The sequence below is a fragment of the Podarcis melisellensis genome (assembly GCF_964234715.1).
Source record: "Podarcis melisellensis genome assembly, chromosome: Z".
Taxonomy (NCBI): domain Eukaryota; kingdom Metazoa; phylum Chordata; class Lepidosauria; order Squamata; family Lacertidae; genus Podarcis; species Podarcis melisellensis.
The window spans coordinates 49748282-49770038 of NC_138547.1; the positions used below are offsets into that span (position 1 = coordinate 49748282).

The window sequence follows — 21757 nt, forward strand, 5'->3', positions numbered from 1 at the left end:
GCCTATGCCTGAATATGTGACCTGTGTGCTTCCTTCTCCTTCCTTTCTAACCCTTCCCTCCCTGCTCCTCCTCTCAACCGGCAGGTTTCGGGAAAGGAACCAACGTGGTCAGCCATGAAGGCCACTCCTGGCACGACTACTGCTTCAACTGCAAGAAGTGCTCCATCCCGCTGGCCAACAAGCCCTTTGTCTTCCACAGCGAGCAAGTCTACTGCCCCACCTGCGCCAAGAAGCTGTAAGGGGCGGAGCCAGGGGCAAAGGGGGGGCGCGGCCTCGCCTCTTCCCTGGAGGGGCTTGATCCATGTGCTTGGAGAAAACCTGCCCACTCTCCTGCCCACATTTTAGGCTTCCCCATCCCCATCCTTAAGAGGTGCCCGGCATCTCCCCCCTCCCCATCTGACAGGTGGCATTCAATAAAAGCTCTGCCTTAGCATCCTACCTGCTGCTAACCTTGCTTAAAATCCCCCCTTTTAAAAGGAAAGATCCTCTTATTTTCTTGCCATGCTTCGCAGGTGCTGGCCGAAGTTTAGGCTCAAGCTTTGCACATCCAAATGTACTTACTGATAACCAGGGTGGATTTGATTTAAATCATATATTCAGTAAGACTGGATTTCAATCACTAGTCAGGAAGACTTGATTTAAATCACTTTTTAAAAAACAGAAAGGTTCAACCTCGCTGGGATCCTCTTGCCTTCTTGCCATGCTTCGTGGGTGCCAGCTGATGTTTCGGCTCAAGCTTCACACAATCAAATATACCGCACTTTCCTGTCTAGAAGACTCCCCCTTCTGTAAGATGCCCCCTATTTTGAGGGACTAAAAATTTCAAAAAATTGGGGGGGGGGATTGTTGAGCTTTTCTTAGGGGGTGTTGCCACAAATTGCCTACCCGCTGTGGTCACCGAGGGGTCTTTGCAGCCTGCGCTTTGAGTCTTATATAGAACCTCGTCTTCTACACGGAAAAGTACGCTACTTGCTGATAACTGAGCACATACAGCTAATTAGTCTTTTTCCGTGTATAACATGCCCCCATGTAGTCATACCTCAGGTTGAAGTAGCTTCAGGTTAAACATTTTCGGGTTGCGCTCTGTGGCAACCCGGAAGTAACGGAGTGCGTTACTTTCGGGTTTCGCTGTTTCCACAGACGCTCAAAATGATGTCATGGGCACGTGGCTAATTGCGACCCACGCAGACGCAGGTTGCGTTTGCTTCAGTATGTGAACGGGGCTCCGGAACAGATCCCGTTTGCATCCAGAGGTACCACTGTATAAGATGCCCCCTATTTTGGACTGGACTTAACTGTCAGGGGTCCTTTACCTTTATTTTGGGGGACTCAAAAATTAAGAAAATGGAGGGAGATTGCCCCCAGGTATAAGATTACCCCTCCCTTTTTTGCATTATTTTTTAGTAAAAAAAAAACATCCTAGTCTTATACAAGGAAAAGTATGGTAGGTTACTAACTTCTAAGTGAGCAGTAAGATGAGGGCTGAAATCACATGGCTGCTTTTGAAATGGAAATTTTTTGCTTTTCCTTCCTGGGGAGCAAAAGATCGGGAGAGAGTTTGAGGCCGTTTTAAAGGGTCACTCACTGACCCTTTAAAAGTCTAAACAGGACTGCCTTCAGACGTCTTGCTGATTTCCTTGAGATCTGATGGGAGAGGGTGCCACCACCAAGAAGGCCCTCTGCCTGTATTAAACTGAATCCTGGGGTGGGGTGGGAGGCAAAATGCTTGTGTGCTCTTCCATATCAAAAATCCCATGAAAGCCAGGAAATGGCCAGCCTGAGCCCTTTGTAATGTCAGTTTCCACAAGCAATGATGCCTTCATATTTGTCTGACAATGAAAAGCAGGGGTCAGCAACCTTTTTCAGCAGGGGACCGGTCCACTGTGCCTCAGATCTTGTGGGGGCTGGGCCATATTTTTTGGGGGGAAATGAACAAATTCCTATGCCCCACAATTAACCCAGAGATGCATTTTAAATAAAAGGACACATTCTACTCATGTCAAAACATGCTGATTCCCAGACCATCTGCCAGCCGGATTGAGAAGGTGATTGGGCCGGATCCGGCCCCCAGGCTTTCGTTTGCCTAGCAATGCCCTAGGTCAGGCACGTCCAACAGGTAGATCACTTTGGCTTCTCCCAAAAAGCTCAGCCACTTTTGTTTCCTAGCCAAAAAGTGGGCCATCAGATTAAGTTCCACTATATAGGACTGGGGATTCAGGACCCTTAACTGTGTTTTATATAATCAACTTTTGATTATGTTCTGTGTATCTCACAACATTCATTCAGGTCCATTAATTTATATATTCAGTTCCATTCATTCATTTGCTCCCTAGAAAAAAAGCTCAACCACCTTGGCTTCCCCAAAAAAGCTCCACAACTTTGATCCATCCAACAACAACGGGTGGATCACTGCCAGTTTTTTTTTTACACTGTGAGTAGATCACAGTCTCTTGGGAGCTGGACATCCCTGCCCTAGGTCAGGGTGTCAAACTCAAATTCATCAGGGGCCGCATCAGCAGTTTGGTTACCCTCATGCGCTCAATATAAAAACAAGTGGAGGTTTCCTGAATGCACGTAAAGTGGAGGTTTCCTGTGTAGAATGGCTGGCACCGCTAGAGGGCAGACGTTCTCTGGCTTGTAGGATGCTGTGCATGCGCTGAAGAGGCGGCTTTCTTGTGTCAAAAAAAACACCAAAAAACTGAGAATAAAAGGTGAAGGGTGGCGGCCGCCGGTGGCTACACGGGCCACATGATGAGGTCTGGCAGGCCAGATTCGGCCCGCGGGCCTTGTGTTTGACACCCGTGCCCTGGGTGATAGTATGTCAATATGATCAGCATCACATGGTCCAGCCCAGAAACGTCTCCAGAAAACCTGGCCTTTGCAGATTAACACAATGAAACCCTTGATGCGCACGAAGGAATAAAACGCAAACGTTTGCAACACACAATTTCCTCCACCCATTCTTAGCTGATACTTTTATCTGTTATCACACCCAAGGTTGCGTCCAATGAAGTGTCTCATGGGGAATTAAGGGGAGGGGGGATTACAGAAATCTACGTGTGCTTGGTTCAAAACTGCATAAGAAGTAAGAAACGTCTCCCGTTTGGAGTCTTCTCCTTTCCTCCTTGGCGAGACTGGCTTTGACCCTGCTGCCACAGAAATCTCAAATAAAGGTCCAGCATCTTTGCTGCTTTGCTTCAACTTGCCTGCGTTTGTATTCTGTTTTTGCATGCCGGCCGCGGGAACCTTCACAGGTCCCATATGACAGGAGTCCCTTATTTTCCACCATTCCTGGAAGCCTCGTGTGGGAACATCAAACCATAGATGGACACCAGAGACAAAGTATGACAAGAAAAAACTCAGAATGGATGAAAATGAGATCATAAGTATGGATATATGGTAAACAGGGCAATTCAGAAATGCTCAGATAAAAGTGATTACATCTGGAAGTCAGGGAGGGGGATGGGAGGAAGTCAAAGCCCAATTTGAGCAAAGATCTATGTGATGAAGAAATGTTATTTGGTTGTTATAAAGCAGGCATGTCCAACAGGTAGATTATGACTGGATGTCTGTAGAGAAGCTCAACAACTTTGGCTCCCCTAAAAAAGCTCAACATTTAAAATGGTGCCTTCCTCCTCCCTGGAAAAGGTCAACAACTTAGACCTGAACCTCCCTAAAAAAAAAGTCACACACTTAGACCTGAATCCCTTTTTTAAAAAAAGGGCTATCCTTCCTAAAAAAAGCTCACCCATCCCAGAAAAGGGGGCAGATCACTGCCAGTTTAGATCGCAGTCTCTTGGCAGTTGGCCACCCCTGTTATAAAGGGAAAAAGAAAAAGAAATATTATTAAAAGAAAAAGAAAATGAGATCATTATCCATAACCCCAACCAGGCGACAGGAGAAAAGAGAGAAATCTAAACCTCTAGTAGAAGCCCTAAAAGGAAACCCGATAGTACACAGGTGGGAATTCCCAGAGGGCACCTCATTCTTCTTTGAGGGGGAAAGGCGGATGTTCACAACACCGAAAGACACTGAGAAATTTGGGACAAAAGCCACTTCTTTTCAGAGAAAGGCCCAATTGATTTTGTGCCTGATTTCCAAACATTCCTGTTCCGCAGACGAGGCTGTACCATGTCTATGGAACAGTCATATAGAACAGGCACAACCAACAGGTAGATCACAATCTACTGGTAGATCGTGGGGCTTTCCTGGTCGATCTCTGGCCCCTCAGGGATCTCCTTCCCCCCCAGAATAAAAAAAGAACAAAAGGAACTAAAAAAAACTCAACAACTACTGCTTCCTGTTATGTTCTGTGTACCGTATTTTTCGCCCTATAGGGCGCACTGGCCCATAGGACGCACCTCAGGTTTTTCTGGGAGGAAATGAATAAAAAAAATATATTCCCCCCCCCCCAAGCCGCGGGGCTAGGGCAGGGGAAGCCCGAGCTTCCCCCGACCCCAGAACAGGCTGCTATCCACAAGCCTTGCGAGCCCGGTGGCAACTCCCGCCGGGCTCGCAATGCTTGCGGACATCTGCGCGAAGCATGGGGCGCCCTCCGAAGGGCGCACCGTGCTTCGGGCTGCAGGCTTCTGCCCGCAAGACTTGTGAGCCCAGCGGGCACTCCTGCCGGGCTCGCAAGGCTTGCGGATAGCTTCCTGAAGCCTGGAGAGTAAGAGGGGTCAGTGCGCACCGACCCCTCTCACTCTCCAGGCTTCAGCGAAAGCCTGCATTCACCCCATAGGATGCACACACATTTCCCCTTCATTTTTGGAGGGGGGAAAGTGCGTCCTATATGGTGAAAAATATGGTATATCACAAGGCTCATTCGGTTTCATTCATTCATATTTCCTGTTCCATTCATTCATATCTTCCGTTTCTTTCCTTCATTTGCTTCCTTAGAAAAAGCTTGTCAATGTTGGCTTCCGGAAAAAAGCCAGACAGCTTTGCCTTTCCAAAAAAAACGCGACAACTTTGGCTTCATTTGGTTTCATTCATTTCATATCTTCAGTTTCATTTATTCATTGATTCCTAAAAAGAAAAAGCTCAACAACCACTCTGGCTTCCTAAGAAAAGCTGAACAACTTTGCCTTTCCAAAAAAAGCCCGATGACTTTGGTTCCCTAAGAAAAGCTCCACAATTTGCCTTTCAAAAAAAAGCTCAGCAACTTTTGCTTCTGAGCAAAAAATGTGGACCATCAGATTAAATTATGTTTTGTTTATCTTGCAATGCTCATAGTTCCATTCATTCATAAATTCAGTTCCATTCACTCAAAAAAAACAACTTCTATCTGTCCAACGACAATGGGTAGATCACAACCAGTTTTTTTTACATTGAGAGTAGATCACAATCTATTGGGAGTTGGAGACGTCCCTGATGTAGAACAATGACTGCTCCCTAAAGAGAGTATCTCTACTATTCAGCTTTTAGAGTTGGATTGCTGTACATTGCCCCCCATTTCAAGAGGCTTCTCTCTCAAATTCAGGCTTGTTGAGAACCAGGGTGGATTTGACTTAAATCAAATCAATTTTAATCAGGATATAAATCACAATTTACCGTATTTTCCGCTCTATAAGATGCACTTTTCCCCCTCCAAAAATTGAGGGGAAATGTGTGTGCGTCCTATGGAGCAAATGCAGGCTCCTTGGCTTCAGTGATAGCAACGCTAAGCCTCCGAAGTGCGGAGGGAGCGCTCCCTCCATGCTCCGGAGGCTTCGCGTTGCTTTCGCTAAAGCCTGGAGAGCGAGAGGCGTTGGTGCGCACCGACCCCTCTCGCTCTCCAGGCTTCAGGGATAGCCACGTGAAGGCCTTTGGAGCTCAGCGCAAGTTCCCACTGCACTCTGGAGGCTTCAGGTTCCTCAGCAAAAGGAACCCGAAGCCTGAGGAGCGCAGCGGGAACTTGTGCTGCACTCAGAAGGCTTCAGGAATAGCCGTACACAGCCCCTCTGACAGGGAGAGGCTGCACGTGGCTATGTCCTCTTTAGCCCCGTGCAGCCTCTCCCTGCCGGAGGGGTTGCGCGTGGCTATGGCACAAGCCAAGACAGTGAGCGGGATGGATCCCGCTCGCAGATTTGGCTTCCTCTTTAGCCACGCGCAACCCCTCCGGCAGGGAGAGGTCGCGCACAGCCTGTATGCTGCTCTTTGGGGCCGGGGGGGGGGGAATAACTAGGTGCGCCCTATGGAGCGAAAATATGGTAAATCACGAATCAGCAAGACTTGATTGAATTTTTAAAAAATTTACAGAAAGGTTCAACCTTGCTGGTATCCTCTTCATATTGACAACTGGGAGGAAGGTTTCGTTTTTGGACTAATACATTTTCAGAGTCGTTTTTTACAGTTATATTAGAAATAGATAGAAAAGTAATTATGAAGAAAACCCCTGCCCCACCCTCCCTTTATATATAAGGGTCTGGCGACTTCTGTTTCAGTGTATCTGAAGAAGTGTGCATGCACATGAAAGCTCATACCAAGAACAAACTTAGTTGGTCTCTAAGGTGCGACAATTTTTAATTTTTTTATTTTGACTGTGTCAGACCAATACGGCTACCTACCTGAATCTATTCTGATTATTATTATTATTAAACCAACGATAGGTCAATACAAAGTCAGTTTCAGAAGCTCTGCATTTCTCCATGCCGACAGCAACCGTTTTGGATCATCTGTTAATAACCAACTGCAGGCTGCTTTCAATGGGAAAATTTATTTAACAGTGAATACGCGTTTACATACAGCATCAGTTTGCACAGGGGAAAATACTGGAGTCATCATGCTTGTCCAAATGATTGTCTCTGCCAGAATGAAAAGAGTGATCATACAAAAATACATTTTGTTTCAACCTAAGGCACCGCTCTAAAATATTTGGGAATGGCAAAAAGGTTTGGGAGAGGGCAGAGGATGAGATGGAAAGGGGGCTGGATCTCTAGTTCCCAACTGCAATCCCAAGAAATGGGGCATCGTGCCAGTATGAACATCTGCCCTGAAAGCCGAGGGGTCACTGATCTGGGAAGCTGCTCTTTATAGAATAAATTATTATTAATCTTTTGACAAGGGACACCTAGCGATTCAGGACTGGAGGACAAGGACACAGCTGCCATTCTCTCTTAGCCACAGACTTTATCCCTTTATGCCAGTGGTGGCATAAAGGCCCAGATTGGCCATCACTGCTTTATGCAGAACACTGTCCAAGGGCTGGAGGCTAAATAGGTTGCTTTATGCCAGTCATGGCCAAACTTGGCCCTCCAGCTGTTTGGGGACTACAACTGCCATCATCCCTAGCTAACAGGACCAGTGGTCAGGGGAATTGTAGCCCCCAAACAGCTGGAGGGCCAAGTTTGGCCACCACTGCTTGACACAAACAGCAGAGGCAAGCAGCGAGGTCAAACGAAGAGAAGGACAGAATAATTAATGAAGACAAAAACAAACAAACAAACAAACAAACAAACAAAACCACAACACACACAACCTCAGGGGTTCGATACTGCTTTTATGTACACCAATATGCACAAAACTGACGTGTGAATATCAACTTAAATCAGGCACCCCAGACTCGGCACTCTGGATGTTTGGGGACTACAACTCCCATCATCCCTAGCTCACATGACCAGTGGTCAGGAATGATGGGAATTGTAGTCCCCAAACATCCAGAGGGCTGAGTTTCAGAATGCCTGACTTAAATACATGTTGCTGTTGTTTTTAAACCTGTTCAAAGCGCAAGCAATGGCAAGCACACAATGGGGAGCATTGGACAGGGGTGGCATTGCTGTGGGGCTGGCGCTCACTTCAATGGGGCTTGGCCCCAAACCTGCACAAGCCCAGAAAAAACAAAATGCGCAGTGACCCAGCTTGACGGATTGGGCATGTTGCTGATGCCGCGCCTCTCGCTTTCTCGACATGCTCAGATGTGCGCTGGCTTCACAACAGTGAAGAGGCTTCCCCTGTGGAAACGTATTCTGGGTGGTGCATGACTTTAAGATGGTTTTCAATGTAAATAAGGTAAATAAAGATGGGTTTAAAGCAGGCATAAGCAAACTCCAGCCCTCCAGATGTTTGGGACTACAATTCCCTATCTAACAGGACCAGTGGTGAGGGAGGATGGGAATTGTAGTCCCAAAATCTAGAGGGCCGGAGTTTGCCTATGCCTGCTTTAAAGGTAAATCAGGGAAGACGCTCCATGCAGTGGGCTTCCCGGGCCCCCTCCAAACATTTGGTGTTGGGGTGGGGCTCCTGGCAGGTTATTTGGGCATTGGTCTCGGCCATTCTGGCCTCCCTTCCACGCACTTTGCGGGTCCTTGCCGAGTGTCTCACGGCGAGTCGTCGCCTTCAACAAGTGGGGGCTGACAGCAATTTCTAGGCCCCGTAGAGCACTGCACACCATGTTGCCATAATGACACTTGACCGTTGTCGGTGGGGATCCAGTTGCAGGGGAAGCCGCTGGGGAACCCGGGCGGCAAATATGATGCGTATCCAGAGGCGCACTGATCCTCCCGAGAGTGCCGCCACCTGCGCATATACGCCCAGCATGTGGTGCCGCCTGCTGGGGATGGGAGTGCTGTCCGCCTGGCATATTTGCGCGATCAGCGGGCAGATTTCCGCAGCAGCAATTGTGCCTGTCGCGAAAATTCACCCGCCACGACGCCAATCAGCCCGGGGGGATTTTGTCAACCCCCACCCCAGGCATGGGCCACCTCCGTCCACCAGTGGCTAACAGCAGTTTGCAGCCCCGACAGCGCTACATTACAATGATGGCACTCGATCATTGTTGGCGAGCTCACCAAAATACCGTATTTTCCCCTGTGTAAGACTAGGTTCCCCCCCTAAAATATAATGTCGAAAAGAAGGGGGCATCTTATACACGGATACATCTCCCCCCATTTTCTTAAATCTAAGTCCCCCAAAATAGGGGCCTCTTATAGACGGAAAAATACGTAACTTGCCACTTGCCATGAGCAAGACATTTGTTGCCAAGCGCCGGAAGAGATCTTAGCCCTAAGCTAGATTTTTTAATGGCAGAAACAGTCCAACCTGTCGCCAAGGAAGATGGCTCGCTCTTAACGACGAAGCTCTCCTTCAATAATGGAGCATGCATGTGAAGCCAGTTAAGACAAGGACAAGGTGGTTTAATAAAGGTTAGGTTTCATTTTATTAGGCTGGCTGAGCTGTGTGCAACAATATTTGGTAAATCTCCAATACAAGCTACTAACAGAATAATGAACAATTCACGGAAGGGAAAACGTTTTCTTCCCGTCCCTTCGAGAAACCTGCGTTCAAACAGTCCCTCTAACAAAAACTCATTAAAGCAACAATCTATCTGAAAGGTTTCCAAGGTGCAAAGTTAGGCGGGGTAGAATTTACTTCTTTTCCGGCGCCAAACTCGGGGGGTTCAACAAGCAGCTTTTCCAAAAACAAGGCCTTCATATGACTTGGGGGGAACCCCAAATTCCTGAAGCGGAGAGTCTGGAGTCTTTCCAGGGTCCTAGTGTTCACAATTCTGTTCAAAAGCAAGAGAGAAAGAAAGAACTAATAAGAAATGGAAGACAGGTGGAGTTTTAATTGCAATTAGTTACCACATTTTTCCCGTGTGTAAGACTAGGTTTTCCCCCTAAAGAATAATGTCCAAAATTTGGGGACGTCTTATACACGGGGGCCACCTTCCCCATTTTCTTAAATTGGAGTCCCTCAAAATAGGGGGCATCTTACAGATGCAAAAATACAGTATTTGGCTGCGCAATAGAGATATTGGATTCTTGTCTCGTTACACGTATGAAAGCTGTTTTGGGTCACTGCATACTATCCCTTGCTTTTTCCTGTAAGACACAGATGTCCAACTTTCAAGAGACTGCGATCTACTCCCAGTACAAAAAAACTGGCAGTGATCTACCTGTTGTCATTGGACGGATCAAAGTTGTGGAGCTTCTCTTGGGAAGCAAATGAATGAATGCAGGGCAGCAGCTGAAGAAGGAGCAAAAAGGGTTTTCTTGTGTGTGTGTTTCTTTGTGGCTGATTAGCTGCTCTCGCTGTGCAAAGATCAGAAGGGCAGGATTTCTGTTGAGGCAGGTGATTAGCTGTGGGAGGAGCTTATCAGAGCTTGCAGGGCAGCGGCGCACACAGTTTGATCCATCTTTTAGATTTAGGGGAGCTAGTCTTTTTATGATGGAGGACCGCTGTAGTCACCCCCAACGACACGTTCTCAAGATGGAGGGTGAGGGAACAGCTGCAGTCGCCTGTGGTTCCTGCGCAATGTTTGCCATCTTGCCAAAGGTTGCAGGCAGCTTTTCCTGCAGCAATTGCATGTTGATTTCCCTCTTAAAAGACAAAGTCCAGCAACTGGAGGAACGTGTAGCTACACTCCAAAGAATTAGAGAGCTGGAGCTCTTCTTGGAAGCAACAGAGCACACCGTCTCCACCAAGGAGGAGACAGGGGACTCCCCTGAGAAGGAGGCTAGTTCACCAACACAGGAGCCAGATATATGGAGAAACGTGACTCAAAGAAGTAGGAGGCCCAGGGTTCGCTCTGATTGTTTAGAAATACACAATCGCTTTGAGGTCCTCTCCCCTAGCATGGAAGACGAAGAGCAGACTCCATTTGAGGATCTCTCCCTCATTACAGTCGATCAGGTATATGAAGACGAGCAGCAAAGTCAGTCCTCAGGGAATGTGCAGGCGACCTTGGAACGGACAGCTCACGGAAGAACCCCAACCAGACCTAAGAGGAGGCATGTAGTGGTGATAGGGGATTCCCTACTGAGGGGAACAGGAGCAGTGCTCTGTGGGCCTGACAAGATGTCTCGGGAAGTGTGCTGTCTCCCCGGGGCTAAGATCCAAGATGTAACTGAACGACTGCAAGGAATCATAAAACCCACTGACAAATACCCCTTCCTCTTGGTTCATGTGGGAACCAATGACACTGCAAGCAATAGCCTCCAGAAGATCAAAAGAGATTATGAGGCTCTGGGCAGGAAATTGAAGCAATTAAATGCACAAATTGTCATCTCATCTGTCCTCCCGGTTGAACGACGTGGCCCGGGGAGAGAGGGGAAAATAGTGGAAGTGAACAGCTGGCTTTGCAAATGGTGTAAACAGGAACGGTTTGGATTCTTAGATCACGGGCTGCAGTTTCTTGAAGATGGTCTTCTGGCAAGCGATGGGCTGCAGCTCACAACGGTTGGGAGGAATGTTTCTGCCAAAAATCTCAGAAACCTCATCAGGAGGGCTTTAAACTGACTAATGTGGGGGAGGGAGACAGTGCTCTTGAAGGTAGGAGTCTATCAATTGATGAAGATGATCATCCAAATGTCATAGACCAAATGGAGCAAACAGCACGCAGACCTAGTGGTGGGAGGAAAATATCCTTAAATAAGAGACACGGGGGAATGATTAATGGACTACAATGTCTGTACACTAATGCGCAAAGCATGGGAAATAAACAAGATGAGCTTGAGCTCTTGGTACAGCAAACTAAATATGACATAATAGGCATCACTGAAACCTGGTGGGATAAGTCCCACGATTGGAATGTAATAATGGAGGGATACAATCTATCCATCCCGCTCGCTGCTTTGGCTTGCTCCATAGCTGCGCGCAACGCCTCCGGCAGGGAGAGGTTGTGCGCAGCCTGTATGCTGCTCTTTGGGGCTGGGGAAAATTCCCCCCCCCCTTGATTTCCCCCCCTAAAAACTATGGTCCGGTGCGCCCTATGGTGCGAAAAATACGGTAGATGATGCCTTCATCAGAATGAATGAGGACATAGATGATGCCCTCAACAGAATGAACTCAGGCTTGCTAGAGAGGTTAAAAGCAACAAAAAAGGCCTTTATGGGTATGTTGCTGGTAAAATGAGGTCTTGACTATGCTACCACTCAGTGGATTTGTAACTGGCTGACTGACCGAACCCAAAGGGTGCTCATCAATGGTTCCTCTTCATCCTGGAGAAGAGTGACTAGTGGGGTGCCACAGGGTTCTGTCTTGGGCCCGGTCTTATTCAACATCTTTATCAACGACTTGGATGATGGACTCAAGGGCATCCTGATCAAATTTGCAGATGACACCAAACTGGGATCCAGAGGACAGGATCACACTTCAAAATGGCCTTGACAGATTAGAGAACTGGGCCAAAACAAACAAGATGAATTTTAACAGGGAGAAATGTAAAGTATTGCACTTGGGCAAAAAAAAATGAGAGGCACAAATACAAGATGGGTGACACCTGGCTTGAGAGCAGTACATGTGAAAAGGATCTAGGAGTCTTGGTTGACCACAAACTTGACATGAGCCAACAGTGTGACGCGGCAGCTAAAAAAGCCAATGCAATTCTGGGCTGCATCAATAGGAGTATAGCATCTAGATCAAGGGAAGTAATAGTGCCACTGTATTCTGCTCTGGTCAGACCTCACCTGGAGTACTGTGTCCAGTTCTGGGCACCACAGTTCAAGAAGGACACTGACAAACTGGAACGTGTCCAGAGGAGGGCAACCAAAATGGTCAAAGGCCTGGAAACGATGCCTTATGAGGAACGGCTAAGGGAGCTGGGCATGTTTAGCCTGGAGAAGAGGAGGTTAAGGGGTGATATGATAGCCATGTTCAAATATATAAAAGGATGTCACATAGAGGAGGGAGAAAGGTTGTTTTCTGCTGCTCCAGAGAAGCGGACACGGAGCAATGGATCCAAACTACAAGAAAGAAGATTCCACCTAAACATTAGGAAGAACTTCCTGACAGTAAGAGCTGTTTGACAGTGGAATTTGCTGCCAAGGAGTGTGGTGGAGTCTCCTTCTTTGGAGGTCTTTAAGCAGAGGCTTGGCAACCATATGTCAGGAGTGCTCTGATGGTGTTTCCTGCTTGGCAGGGGGTTGGACTCGATGGCCCTTGTGGTCTCTTCCAACTCTATGATTCTATGATTCTAATACATTTTGAACTTGTCATTGTGTGTGTATCTGAAAAAGTGTGCATACATGCAAAAGCTTATACCTCAAACTACTCAGTTGGTCTCTAAGGTGCTGCTTTTTATTCTTTTGGAAGAATTCTTTGAAAGACTTTCTGAGATCATATCACTTTTTGGAAGACTTGATTCTTTTAAGGAAGTTTTTAGATTTTTAAGAAAAGTCTTTTGAACTATCTTTTTAAAGAATGGCTTTGGTATATTTTGACGATGGCAGACCAACATACCTACTTGAATCTGTTAGAAATATGGGCAGTTCATAAAAAACCTTTTTCTTAAAATGCCTGTTCCAAAGGTCTTATCTTACTACACTAGGGGTTATATAGTTATCTCTGAAATTTCATGCATATCAGTTAATATCTTCACCCTGCTCCACTGAATTGACATTTCAGCCTTCATTTCTCCTCCCTCTATATATCAGGGTCTGGGGTCTCCCCTCCCTCTATATATCAGGGTTCGGGGACTCCCCTCCCTCTATATATCAGGGTCAAGGGACTCCCCTCCCTCTATATATCAAGGTCCGGGGTCTCCCCTCCCTCTATATATTGGGGTCTGGGGTCTTCCCTCCCTCTATATATCAAGGTCTGGGGTCTCCCCTCCCTCTATATATCAGGGTGCAGGGACTCACCTCCCTCTATATATAAGGGTCCGGTGATTCCCCTCGCTGTATATATCAGGGTCTGGGGTCTCTCCTCCCTGTATATATCAGGGTCTGGGGTCTCCCCTCCCTCTATATATCAAGGTCTGGGGTCTCGCCTCCCTCTATATATCAGGGTCAAGGGACTCCCCTCCCTCTATATATCAGGGTCTGGGGTCTCCCCTCCCTCTATATATATCAGGGTCAGGGGACTCCCCTCCCTCTATATATCAAGGTCTGGGGGCTCCCCTCCCTCTATATATTGGGGTCTGGGGTCTCCCCTCCCTCTATATATCAAGGTCTGGGGTTTCCCCTCTCTCTATATATCAGGGTGCAGGGACTCCCCTCCCTCTATATATCAGGGTCCGGTGATTCCCCTCCCTCTATATATCAGGGTCTGGGCACTCTCCTCCCTCTATATATCAAGGTCTGGGGTCTCCCCTCCCTCTATATATCAGGGTCCAGGGACTCCCCTCCCTCTATATATCAGGGTACGGGGACTCCCCTCCCTCTATATATCAATGTCCGGGGTCTCCCCTCCCTCTATATATCAGGATCTGGGGACTCCCCTCCCTCTATATATCAGGGTCTGGGGTCTCCCCTTCCTCTATATATCAGGGTCTGGGGACTCCCCTCCCTCTATATATCAGGGTCCGGGGACTCCCCTCCCTCTATATATCAAGGTCCGCGGTCTCCCCTCCCTCTATATATCAGGGTCTGGGGTCTTCCCTCCCTCTATATATCAAGGTCCGGGGTCTCCCCTCCCTCTATATATCAAGGTCCGGGGTCTCCCTTCCCTCTATATATCAAGGTCCGCGGTCTCCCCTCCCTCTATATATCAGGGTCTGGGGTCTTCCCTCCCTCTATATATCAGGGTCCGGGGACTCCCCTCCCTCTATATATCAGGGTCTGGGGACTCCCCTCCCTCTATATATCAGGGTCTGGGGTCTCCCCTCCCTCTATATATCAGGGTCTGGGGTCTCCCCTCCCTCTATATATCAGGGTCCGGGGACTCCCCTCCCTCTATATATCAGGGCCCGGGGTCTCCCCTCCCTCTATATATCAGGGTCCAGGGACTCCCCTCCCTCTATATATCAAGGTCCGGGGACTCCCCTCCCTCTATATATTGGGGTCTGGTGTCTCCCCTCCCTCTATATATCAGGGTCCGGGGACTCCCCTCCCTCTATATATCAGGGTCCGGGGTCTCCCCTCCTTCTATATATCAGGGTCCGGGGACTCCCCTCCCTCTATATATCAGGGTCCGGGAACTCCCCTCCCTCTATATATCAGGGTCCGGGGACTCCCCTCCCTCTATATATCAGGGTCCGGGGACTCCCCTCCCTCTATATATCAGGGTCCGGGGACTCCCCTCCCTCTATATATCAGGGTCCGGGGACTCCTCTCCCTCTATATATCAGGGTCAGGGGACTCCCCTCCCTCTATATATCAGGGTCAGGGGACTCCCCTCCCTCTATATATCAGGGTCAGGGGACTCCCCTCCCTCTATATATCAGGGTCCGGGGACTCCCCTCCCTCTATATATCAGGGTCCGGGGACTCCCCTCCCTCTATATATCAGGGTCGGGGACTCCCCCCCCTCTATATATCAGGGTCAGGGGACTCCCCTCCCTCTATATATCAGGGTCCGGGGACTCCCCTCCCTCTATATATCAGGGTCCGGGGACTCCCCTCCCTCTATATATCAGGGTCGGGGACTCCCCTCCCTCTATATATCAGGGTCAGGGGACTCCCCTCCCTCTATATATCAGGGTCAGGGGACTCCCCTCCCTCTATATATCAGGGTCCGGGGACTCCCCTCCCTCTATATATCAGGGTCAGGGGACTCCCCTCCCTCTATATATCAGGGTCCGGGGACTCCCCTCCCTCTATATATCAGGGGCTGGGGACTCCCCTCCCTCTATATATCATGGTGTGGGGACTTCCGCTTCAGTGTATTTGAAGAAGTCTGCCTGCACACAAAAGCTTTGATCCAGAAGAAACATTGTTGGTCTCTAGGTTGCTACTGGACCATTCTTTCATTTTTTAAGATATATTTTGACTGCGTCAGACCAACGCGGCTCCCTCCCTGAATCTAGTATAGGGAGCTGGTTCACAAGTGCCAGAGTTCGCAGAAAGGGGGCCCTGGGGACACCCATTTTAGGAGGAAGCGGAAGGGCTTCATTAACCCACCCAAAACCTCTCCTTTTATTTCCCTCCAACTTCAGGTCAGTTAGCATCATTCTTTCCAGCCCTGCAGCCCAGGTTTCAAGTATTTTGAGAACCCTGAATGCCGAACTCAAATGCGAATTTGCCACCTTTCAATGGAGAGGTGGTTTGGTGCACTGGGCAGACCTCAGTGTCTGGAGGTGGTTGGAGGACGGATAGCGGCTAATGGGTTGAGGTTGAATCCGGACAAGACAGAAGTCTTGGTTATGGGTGGGCAGGTGGTCTTGAATGGGGCAACTGTGCCGCCTGGGGGTCATTTTGGACCCATGGAGGCGCAGGTCCATTCTGTGTCCTGGACAGCTCCATCTGGGACGCAGGATGAGACCCCACTAGCCTGCAGACTGCCTTGCCAGAGTGGCACATGCGCTGGTTATCTCCCGCTTGGACTACTGCAAGGCGCTCTACATGGGGCTGCCTTGGAAGGTGACCTGGAAATTGCAATTAATCCAGAATGCAGCAACAAGACTGGGGACTGGGACCGCCCAGACCATATAACACTGGTCTTGAAAGACCTGCATTGGATCCCCGGACGTTTCCGGACCCAATTCAAAGTATATGAAGAGGATTTCATTCTTCCCAAAAGGAAGCCTTCCTCTGCGGGTCAATATGAAGAGGATGCCAGCGAGGTTGAACCTTTCTGTAAAACAAAGTCTGACTGAGACCATATAACACTGGTCTTGAAAGACCTACATTGCCTCGCAGGACGTTTCCGGGCACAATTCAAAGTGTTGCTGCTGACCTTGAAAGCCCCCAGTGGCCTTGGCCCAGTAGACCTCAATGAGTGCCTTCACCCTGGACGCCGGGGTCCGTCTCCCGAGGACCTTCTGGCGGTTCCCTCCCTGCGAGAAGCCAAGTTACAGGAAAGCAGGCAGAGGGCCTTCTCAGTGGTGGTGCCCACCCTGTGGAACGCCCTCCCGTCAGATATCAAGGAAATAAACAACTACCAGACTTTTAGAAGACACCTGAAAGCAGCTCTGTTTAGGGAAGCTTTTGATATTTGACGAATTGTTGTATTTTAATCTGTTGTTGGAAGCCACCCAGAGTGGCTGGGGAAACCCAGCCAGGTGGGCAGAGTAGAATAAATGAAGAAATAATAATTAAAGTTGTCAGTTGAAGTCTCAAAAGACTGCAAGAGGGAGGTTGCCAGAATAATCTATTACTACTACTACTACTACTACATTTATTTCCCTCCACTTCAGGTCAGCCAGCTCTCCCCACCCCACACCCAGGTTTCAAACATTTTGAGAACCTTGAACGCCGAACTCAAATGTGAATTTGCCACATTTCAATGAAGAGGTGGTTTGGTGCACTGGGCAGACCCCTGTGACTGTATATTTAATATTTTTTAAATCTCCTGTTGAAAGCAGCCCAGAGTGGCTGGGGAAATCCAGCCAGATGGGCAGGGTAGAAATTATTATTATTATTATTATTATTATTATTATTATTATTATTATTATTATACCTGATGCGGTCTCTATCGGTTTGGTCAAGGAATTCACGGGACTTTCTTCTTCAAAAGCCAGCCTGGGACTCGCAGGTACAACAGCGACATCTTTCAAGCTCTGGGTGGCTTTATCTGCAGCCATGGTTGTCTTGGGATGGACGCCGAGTTCAATGATTTCTTCAAAATTCCACGTCGTAGATTTCCCATTCAGGTTAGATAGAAATCCAGTTGAGCGATCCTCTTCGTTAACGCACGAGATTTCAGAGTTCTCAACAACCATTTCCTTTGCTGGAGGACTGGGAAGAGAGCAGGGTGGATAAAAATCAATGATTTTAAAAATAAAAATGGATTTTTAAAATAAGATGCTTTTGGAGGGAAAATCTTTCTAAAGATTTTTTTATTTCAGTTTTATGACAGTCCAAAGGCTATTCATCTGGAAAGAAGGATTTGTTTTAAGTTTTTCATGTGTGCTAAAACTCAGTCTTTAACAAAACAACGTTTAACCATATCAGTTAACAAACAGGGATACATATGCTATCATGTTATTGTTTTAGTGAAATAAATTGTTAAATTGTGATGAAGGAAATGATTGTTTGTCTCCTTCTCATCAAGTACAGCAGAAAAGTTGACCAAATAGAAACAGTTCACTTATAAAACTTCACCATCATTTCATCATTATCTTTCAATGTATTTCTTAGAGTAGAACCAAATCAGTATTTTTTGATATAACTGTAAAAACTCCTCTGAAAATGTATGATTCCAAAAATGAAACCTTCCTCTGGTTGTCAATATTAAGAGGATGCCAGCAAGGTCGAACCTTTCTGTAAAAAGGGGGGATATTTTATTGATTGATTGATTGATTGATTGTGTGATTGCGGAAATGGATAAAAGCCCCCCATCCAAACAATGACTATCATCAGTGCAGGTCAGAAAATGAAAAATTAATTTCTATTTTTATCATCTACAATATCTTATTTCTTTAATGGTACAGCATATTGATGATTGCTTTCGTTTTATGTCTTGATGGTCTCGTTAGAGTATAAAATTCATGTTAAGTTGCTGTTTTTAAAACCTGGAACGTATTAATCCCTTTAGCATGATATTCTATGGGAAATAAGTGCCTTGGTTTTGGAATGCTTTGGCTTTGGAACGGACTTCTGGAACAGATTAAGTTTGGGAACCAAGGGACCACTGTACGGGGCTGTTTGGGGGAGGGGCAGGAGTGGGCCACACCTGCACCAAGCTTACCTAGCTTCTTTCACCTGAGTCAAATACTTCAAATTCCCACCACCATGGTCATTCCTGGGGTCAACCTCCTCCTCCTCATCCCCATTTACAAAGACACTGTCCGGTTCCATTTTTGATCTGTCTTTTGACGCGGCCAAATCGCACACAGCCTCTGGACCGTCTTCGAGGGAGGAGTCATATTTTGCCTTTTCTAAAACAACAACAACAAAAATAAATATTATTATTAATACCCCGCCCATCTGGCTGGGTTTCCCCAGCCACTCTGGGCAGCTTCCAGCAAAAGATTAGAAATACATTAAAACATCAGTCATTCAAAACCTCCCTAAAGAGGGCTGCCTTCAGATGTCTTACGTCAGATAGTTGCTTATCTCTTTGACATATGATGGGAGGGCGTTCCACAGGGCGGGTGCCGCCATTAATAATTAAGAGTCACCACCTGAAATTTGGACTGCGGATGGTGGTAAAAGGAAACTATTTTCAAACTGCCACTGAAGATGTAAGGCAGGCAGGCAGATTGCAGGCTTAACTAACCCCATGCTATTCTTTCCACAAGAGGGAACGAAAGCCCTCTGCGCCAGAAGCCCCTTCCGAGAAAATCAGGGAATACCTCCAAGCTAGCTAAGAAAGCAGGGTAGATAAAAATCAATGATTTATAAATAAATAAATAAAATCGGATTTTCTTGATTTAAATTGGATTTTTAAAAATTATTATTGATTTTTTAAAATTTAAATTGGATTTTTAAAACAAAATGCTTTTGGAGGAAAAACCTTTCTACAGATTTCCTCTTTAAATTACATTAGAGTCCAAAGGCTATTCATCTGGAAAGAAGGATTTGTTTTAAGTTTTTCACGTCTGCTAAAACTCAGTCTAAGTCGTTTTAAAAAAAAAAAAGTTTAACCCCATCAGTTAACAAACATGTATACATCTGCTATCATGTTACTGCTTTAGTTAAATAAATTGTTTAAATTGTGATGAAGGAAATGATTGTTTGTCTCCTTCCAATCAAGTACAGTGGAAAAGTTGTCCAAATAGAAACCGTTAACTTATTAAACCTCACCACCATTTCATCATTATCTGTCTATGTCTTTCTAAGACAAAAGTAACCAAATCAGTCACTTTTGATATAACAGTAGAAACTACTCTGGAAATTTATCATTCCAAAAAGGAAACCTTCCTCTGCTTCTCAAGATTAAGAGGATGCCAGCAGGGTTGAACCTTTCTGTAAAAAAAGAGAATTAAATCAAGTCTTCCTGACTAGGATTTAAAACGGGATTTAAATTGATTTAATTTAAATCAAATCCACCCGGCAAGGAAGACAAACAGTCGCAGGGCTGCCCCTTACCAGGCTGATCTTGCTTTTCGAGGCACAGCTCCTCGTCTTCTTCGACGCCTTCATCCTCCTCATTGGACTTGTCGTCGTTCTGTGTTAGAGGAAGCAGAAAGAGTCAGTTGCAAGATGAGCTGCTGGTTATAAGATGGCCCTGTGCCCAGCTGGCATCTGAAGGACATTACAAGCCATAGGAAACCTTCCTCTGGTTGTCAATATTGAAAGGATGCCTGCAACTTCCGGGTTGGCGCCTCCGGCAATGGCTGAATTCCTCTGATCAGTAGGAACCACACTTGCGAGAGCCAGTGTGGTGTAGTGGTTAAGAGCGGTAGACTCCTAATCTGGGGAACCGGGTTCGCGTCTCCGCTCCTCCACATGCAGCTGCTGGGTGACCTTGGGCCAGTCACACTTCTGTGAAGTCTCTCAGCCCCACTCACCTCACAGAGTGTTTGTTGTGGGGGAGGAAGGGAAAGGAGAATGTTAGCCGCTTTGAGACTCCTTAAAGGGAGTGAAAGGCGGGATATCAAATCCAAACTCTTCTTCTTCTTCTTCTTCTTCGTGGAAATCAGGGCCAGGCCGCCATGGTGAAGGCGGGGACCCACTAAAAATCACAGGCGGGAGAAGCCTGTGAACGTGGGATTCGGCTGGCACCTTTTGCGCCTCCCCTACTCGCGGGGAAACCTGGTTTCGGGGATCCAGAGTGACATGGGGTGAGTGGCGCGGTGCTTCAAATTGACTGCTTCTTTCACAGAGTGAAGCCGCATTGCTGTTGCCAGAGAGCGCTGACTTTTTCCTGTGGACAATTTGATCTTAAAACAACTACCCGTGAGTAGAACGGAAAATTGGATTTTTAAACGTCTTAATTTGGTACCGAAACTGGGAGGTTTCAAACAGGAAGTCCGCCTTCCCCTTTTGTAAATAGACTGAAGCAAAGAGGCTGCAAGCTAAAGTCTTGGAAAGCCTTCTGTAAAGGATTAAACCTCCATCGGCTAAAATCATTAAACCCCCCTTGGAAGCAGGAGAAGAGGGGGAAAATTTTGGATCGCGTAAGCCTGCAGGAGAGAGAGCGAAGAAAGATAAATTACCACCGCTTTGAACCTGGAAACGGGCTGCTAGTAAGACTGACGTTTTGGGAAAGTTCATTGACTGTGAATAAAACGTATGTTGACAGATAGTTAAATAAGAGAAATATATTGCTTCCATTGTTTCCTTCTGAGTTTAAAAAGGAGTAAAAGTAACTGAAAATTTAAACTAATTTTGTTGCTTGATCTGTGTTTAAAAGGATTGATACAAATAGAAATTGTTTCCCCCTAGAGTGAGCCTTTGAAACTGTTACAAGAGTGGAGCTGGGGGAATTTCCAGCTGCAGAGATAAAAAACCGTGAGAACCAGGAATTGACCTTGGTCTGGTAAGAATGTTGACAGAAGAAGCCTTAGTGATTGCATTATGCAAGATAAGTGATTCATTGGAACAGCTTCATAAGAAGATGGATGTGACTTCTGGTCGGCGCCAGCGTTTAATGGCGGTCCTTGCTTCGAGCTCCGAAGGAGGACTGCTCCGCGAGTTCGGGTCTGACCCGCTACGGCGAGCGGGGGACCGCTAAAATCACAGGCGCAGAAGCCTGTGAACAAGGAGACTCGGTGGGCACCTTTTGCGCCCCCCGGTACTGTGAAAGAGCCTTTTTAAAGGCTCCGGAGCGGCATCGGGTGTGAGCGCGGTGCTGAGAGTCGCAACCCAGCCCGTGGAGTGAAGCCGCGTCGCCATGAACGGAGAGCGCCGATTCCTTCCTGAAACATAAAATTGACTGGAACACCCGTGAGTAAGACCGAGGGACTGAGCGGGACATTTAAACTTAAATTTTGAAATTTGGCTGAAAACGGGAAAGGCACAAACTAAGGAAGTCTGCCTCCCCGAACTGCATGATAAATAAGCAACGAAAGAGTA

General features: G+C 47.0%; 2 protein-coding genes across 4 annotated transcripts in view; one reads left to right on the forward strand and one right to left on the reverse strand.

The window, feature by feature from the left end:
- The window catches only part of FHL1 (four and a half LIM domains 1), a 65782-nt gene extending 62581 nt beyond the window's left edge, over positions 1-3201 (forward strand). For all 3 annotated transcript variants that reach the window (XM_081897016.1, XM_081897017.1, XM_081897015.1), the window contains exon 6: positions 85-3201. In XM_081897016.1, the coding sequence (XP_081753142.1) occupies positions 85-239 (155 nt within the window). In that variant the 3' untranslated portion in view covers positions 240-3201. The remainder of the gene's footprint in view (positions 1-84) is intronic.
- Positions 3202-9112: 5911 nt separating this feature from the next.
- MAP7D3 (MAP7 domain containing 3) overlaps positions 9113-21757 on the reverse strand; it is a 77714-nt gene continuing 65069 nt past the window's right edge. The window contains exons 17-20 of the mRNA XM_081896215.1: positions 19829-19907; positions 18486-18675; positions 17256-17533; positions 9113-9484 (exon numbers count right to left, since the gene is read on the reverse strand). Coding sequence (XP_081752341.1) covers positions 9477-9484; positions 17256-17533; positions 18486-18675; positions 19829-19907 — 555 coding nt within the window. The 3' untranslated portion in view covers positions 9113-9476. The remainder of the gene's footprint in view (positions 9485-17255; positions 17534-18485; positions 18676-19828; positions 19908-21757) is intronic.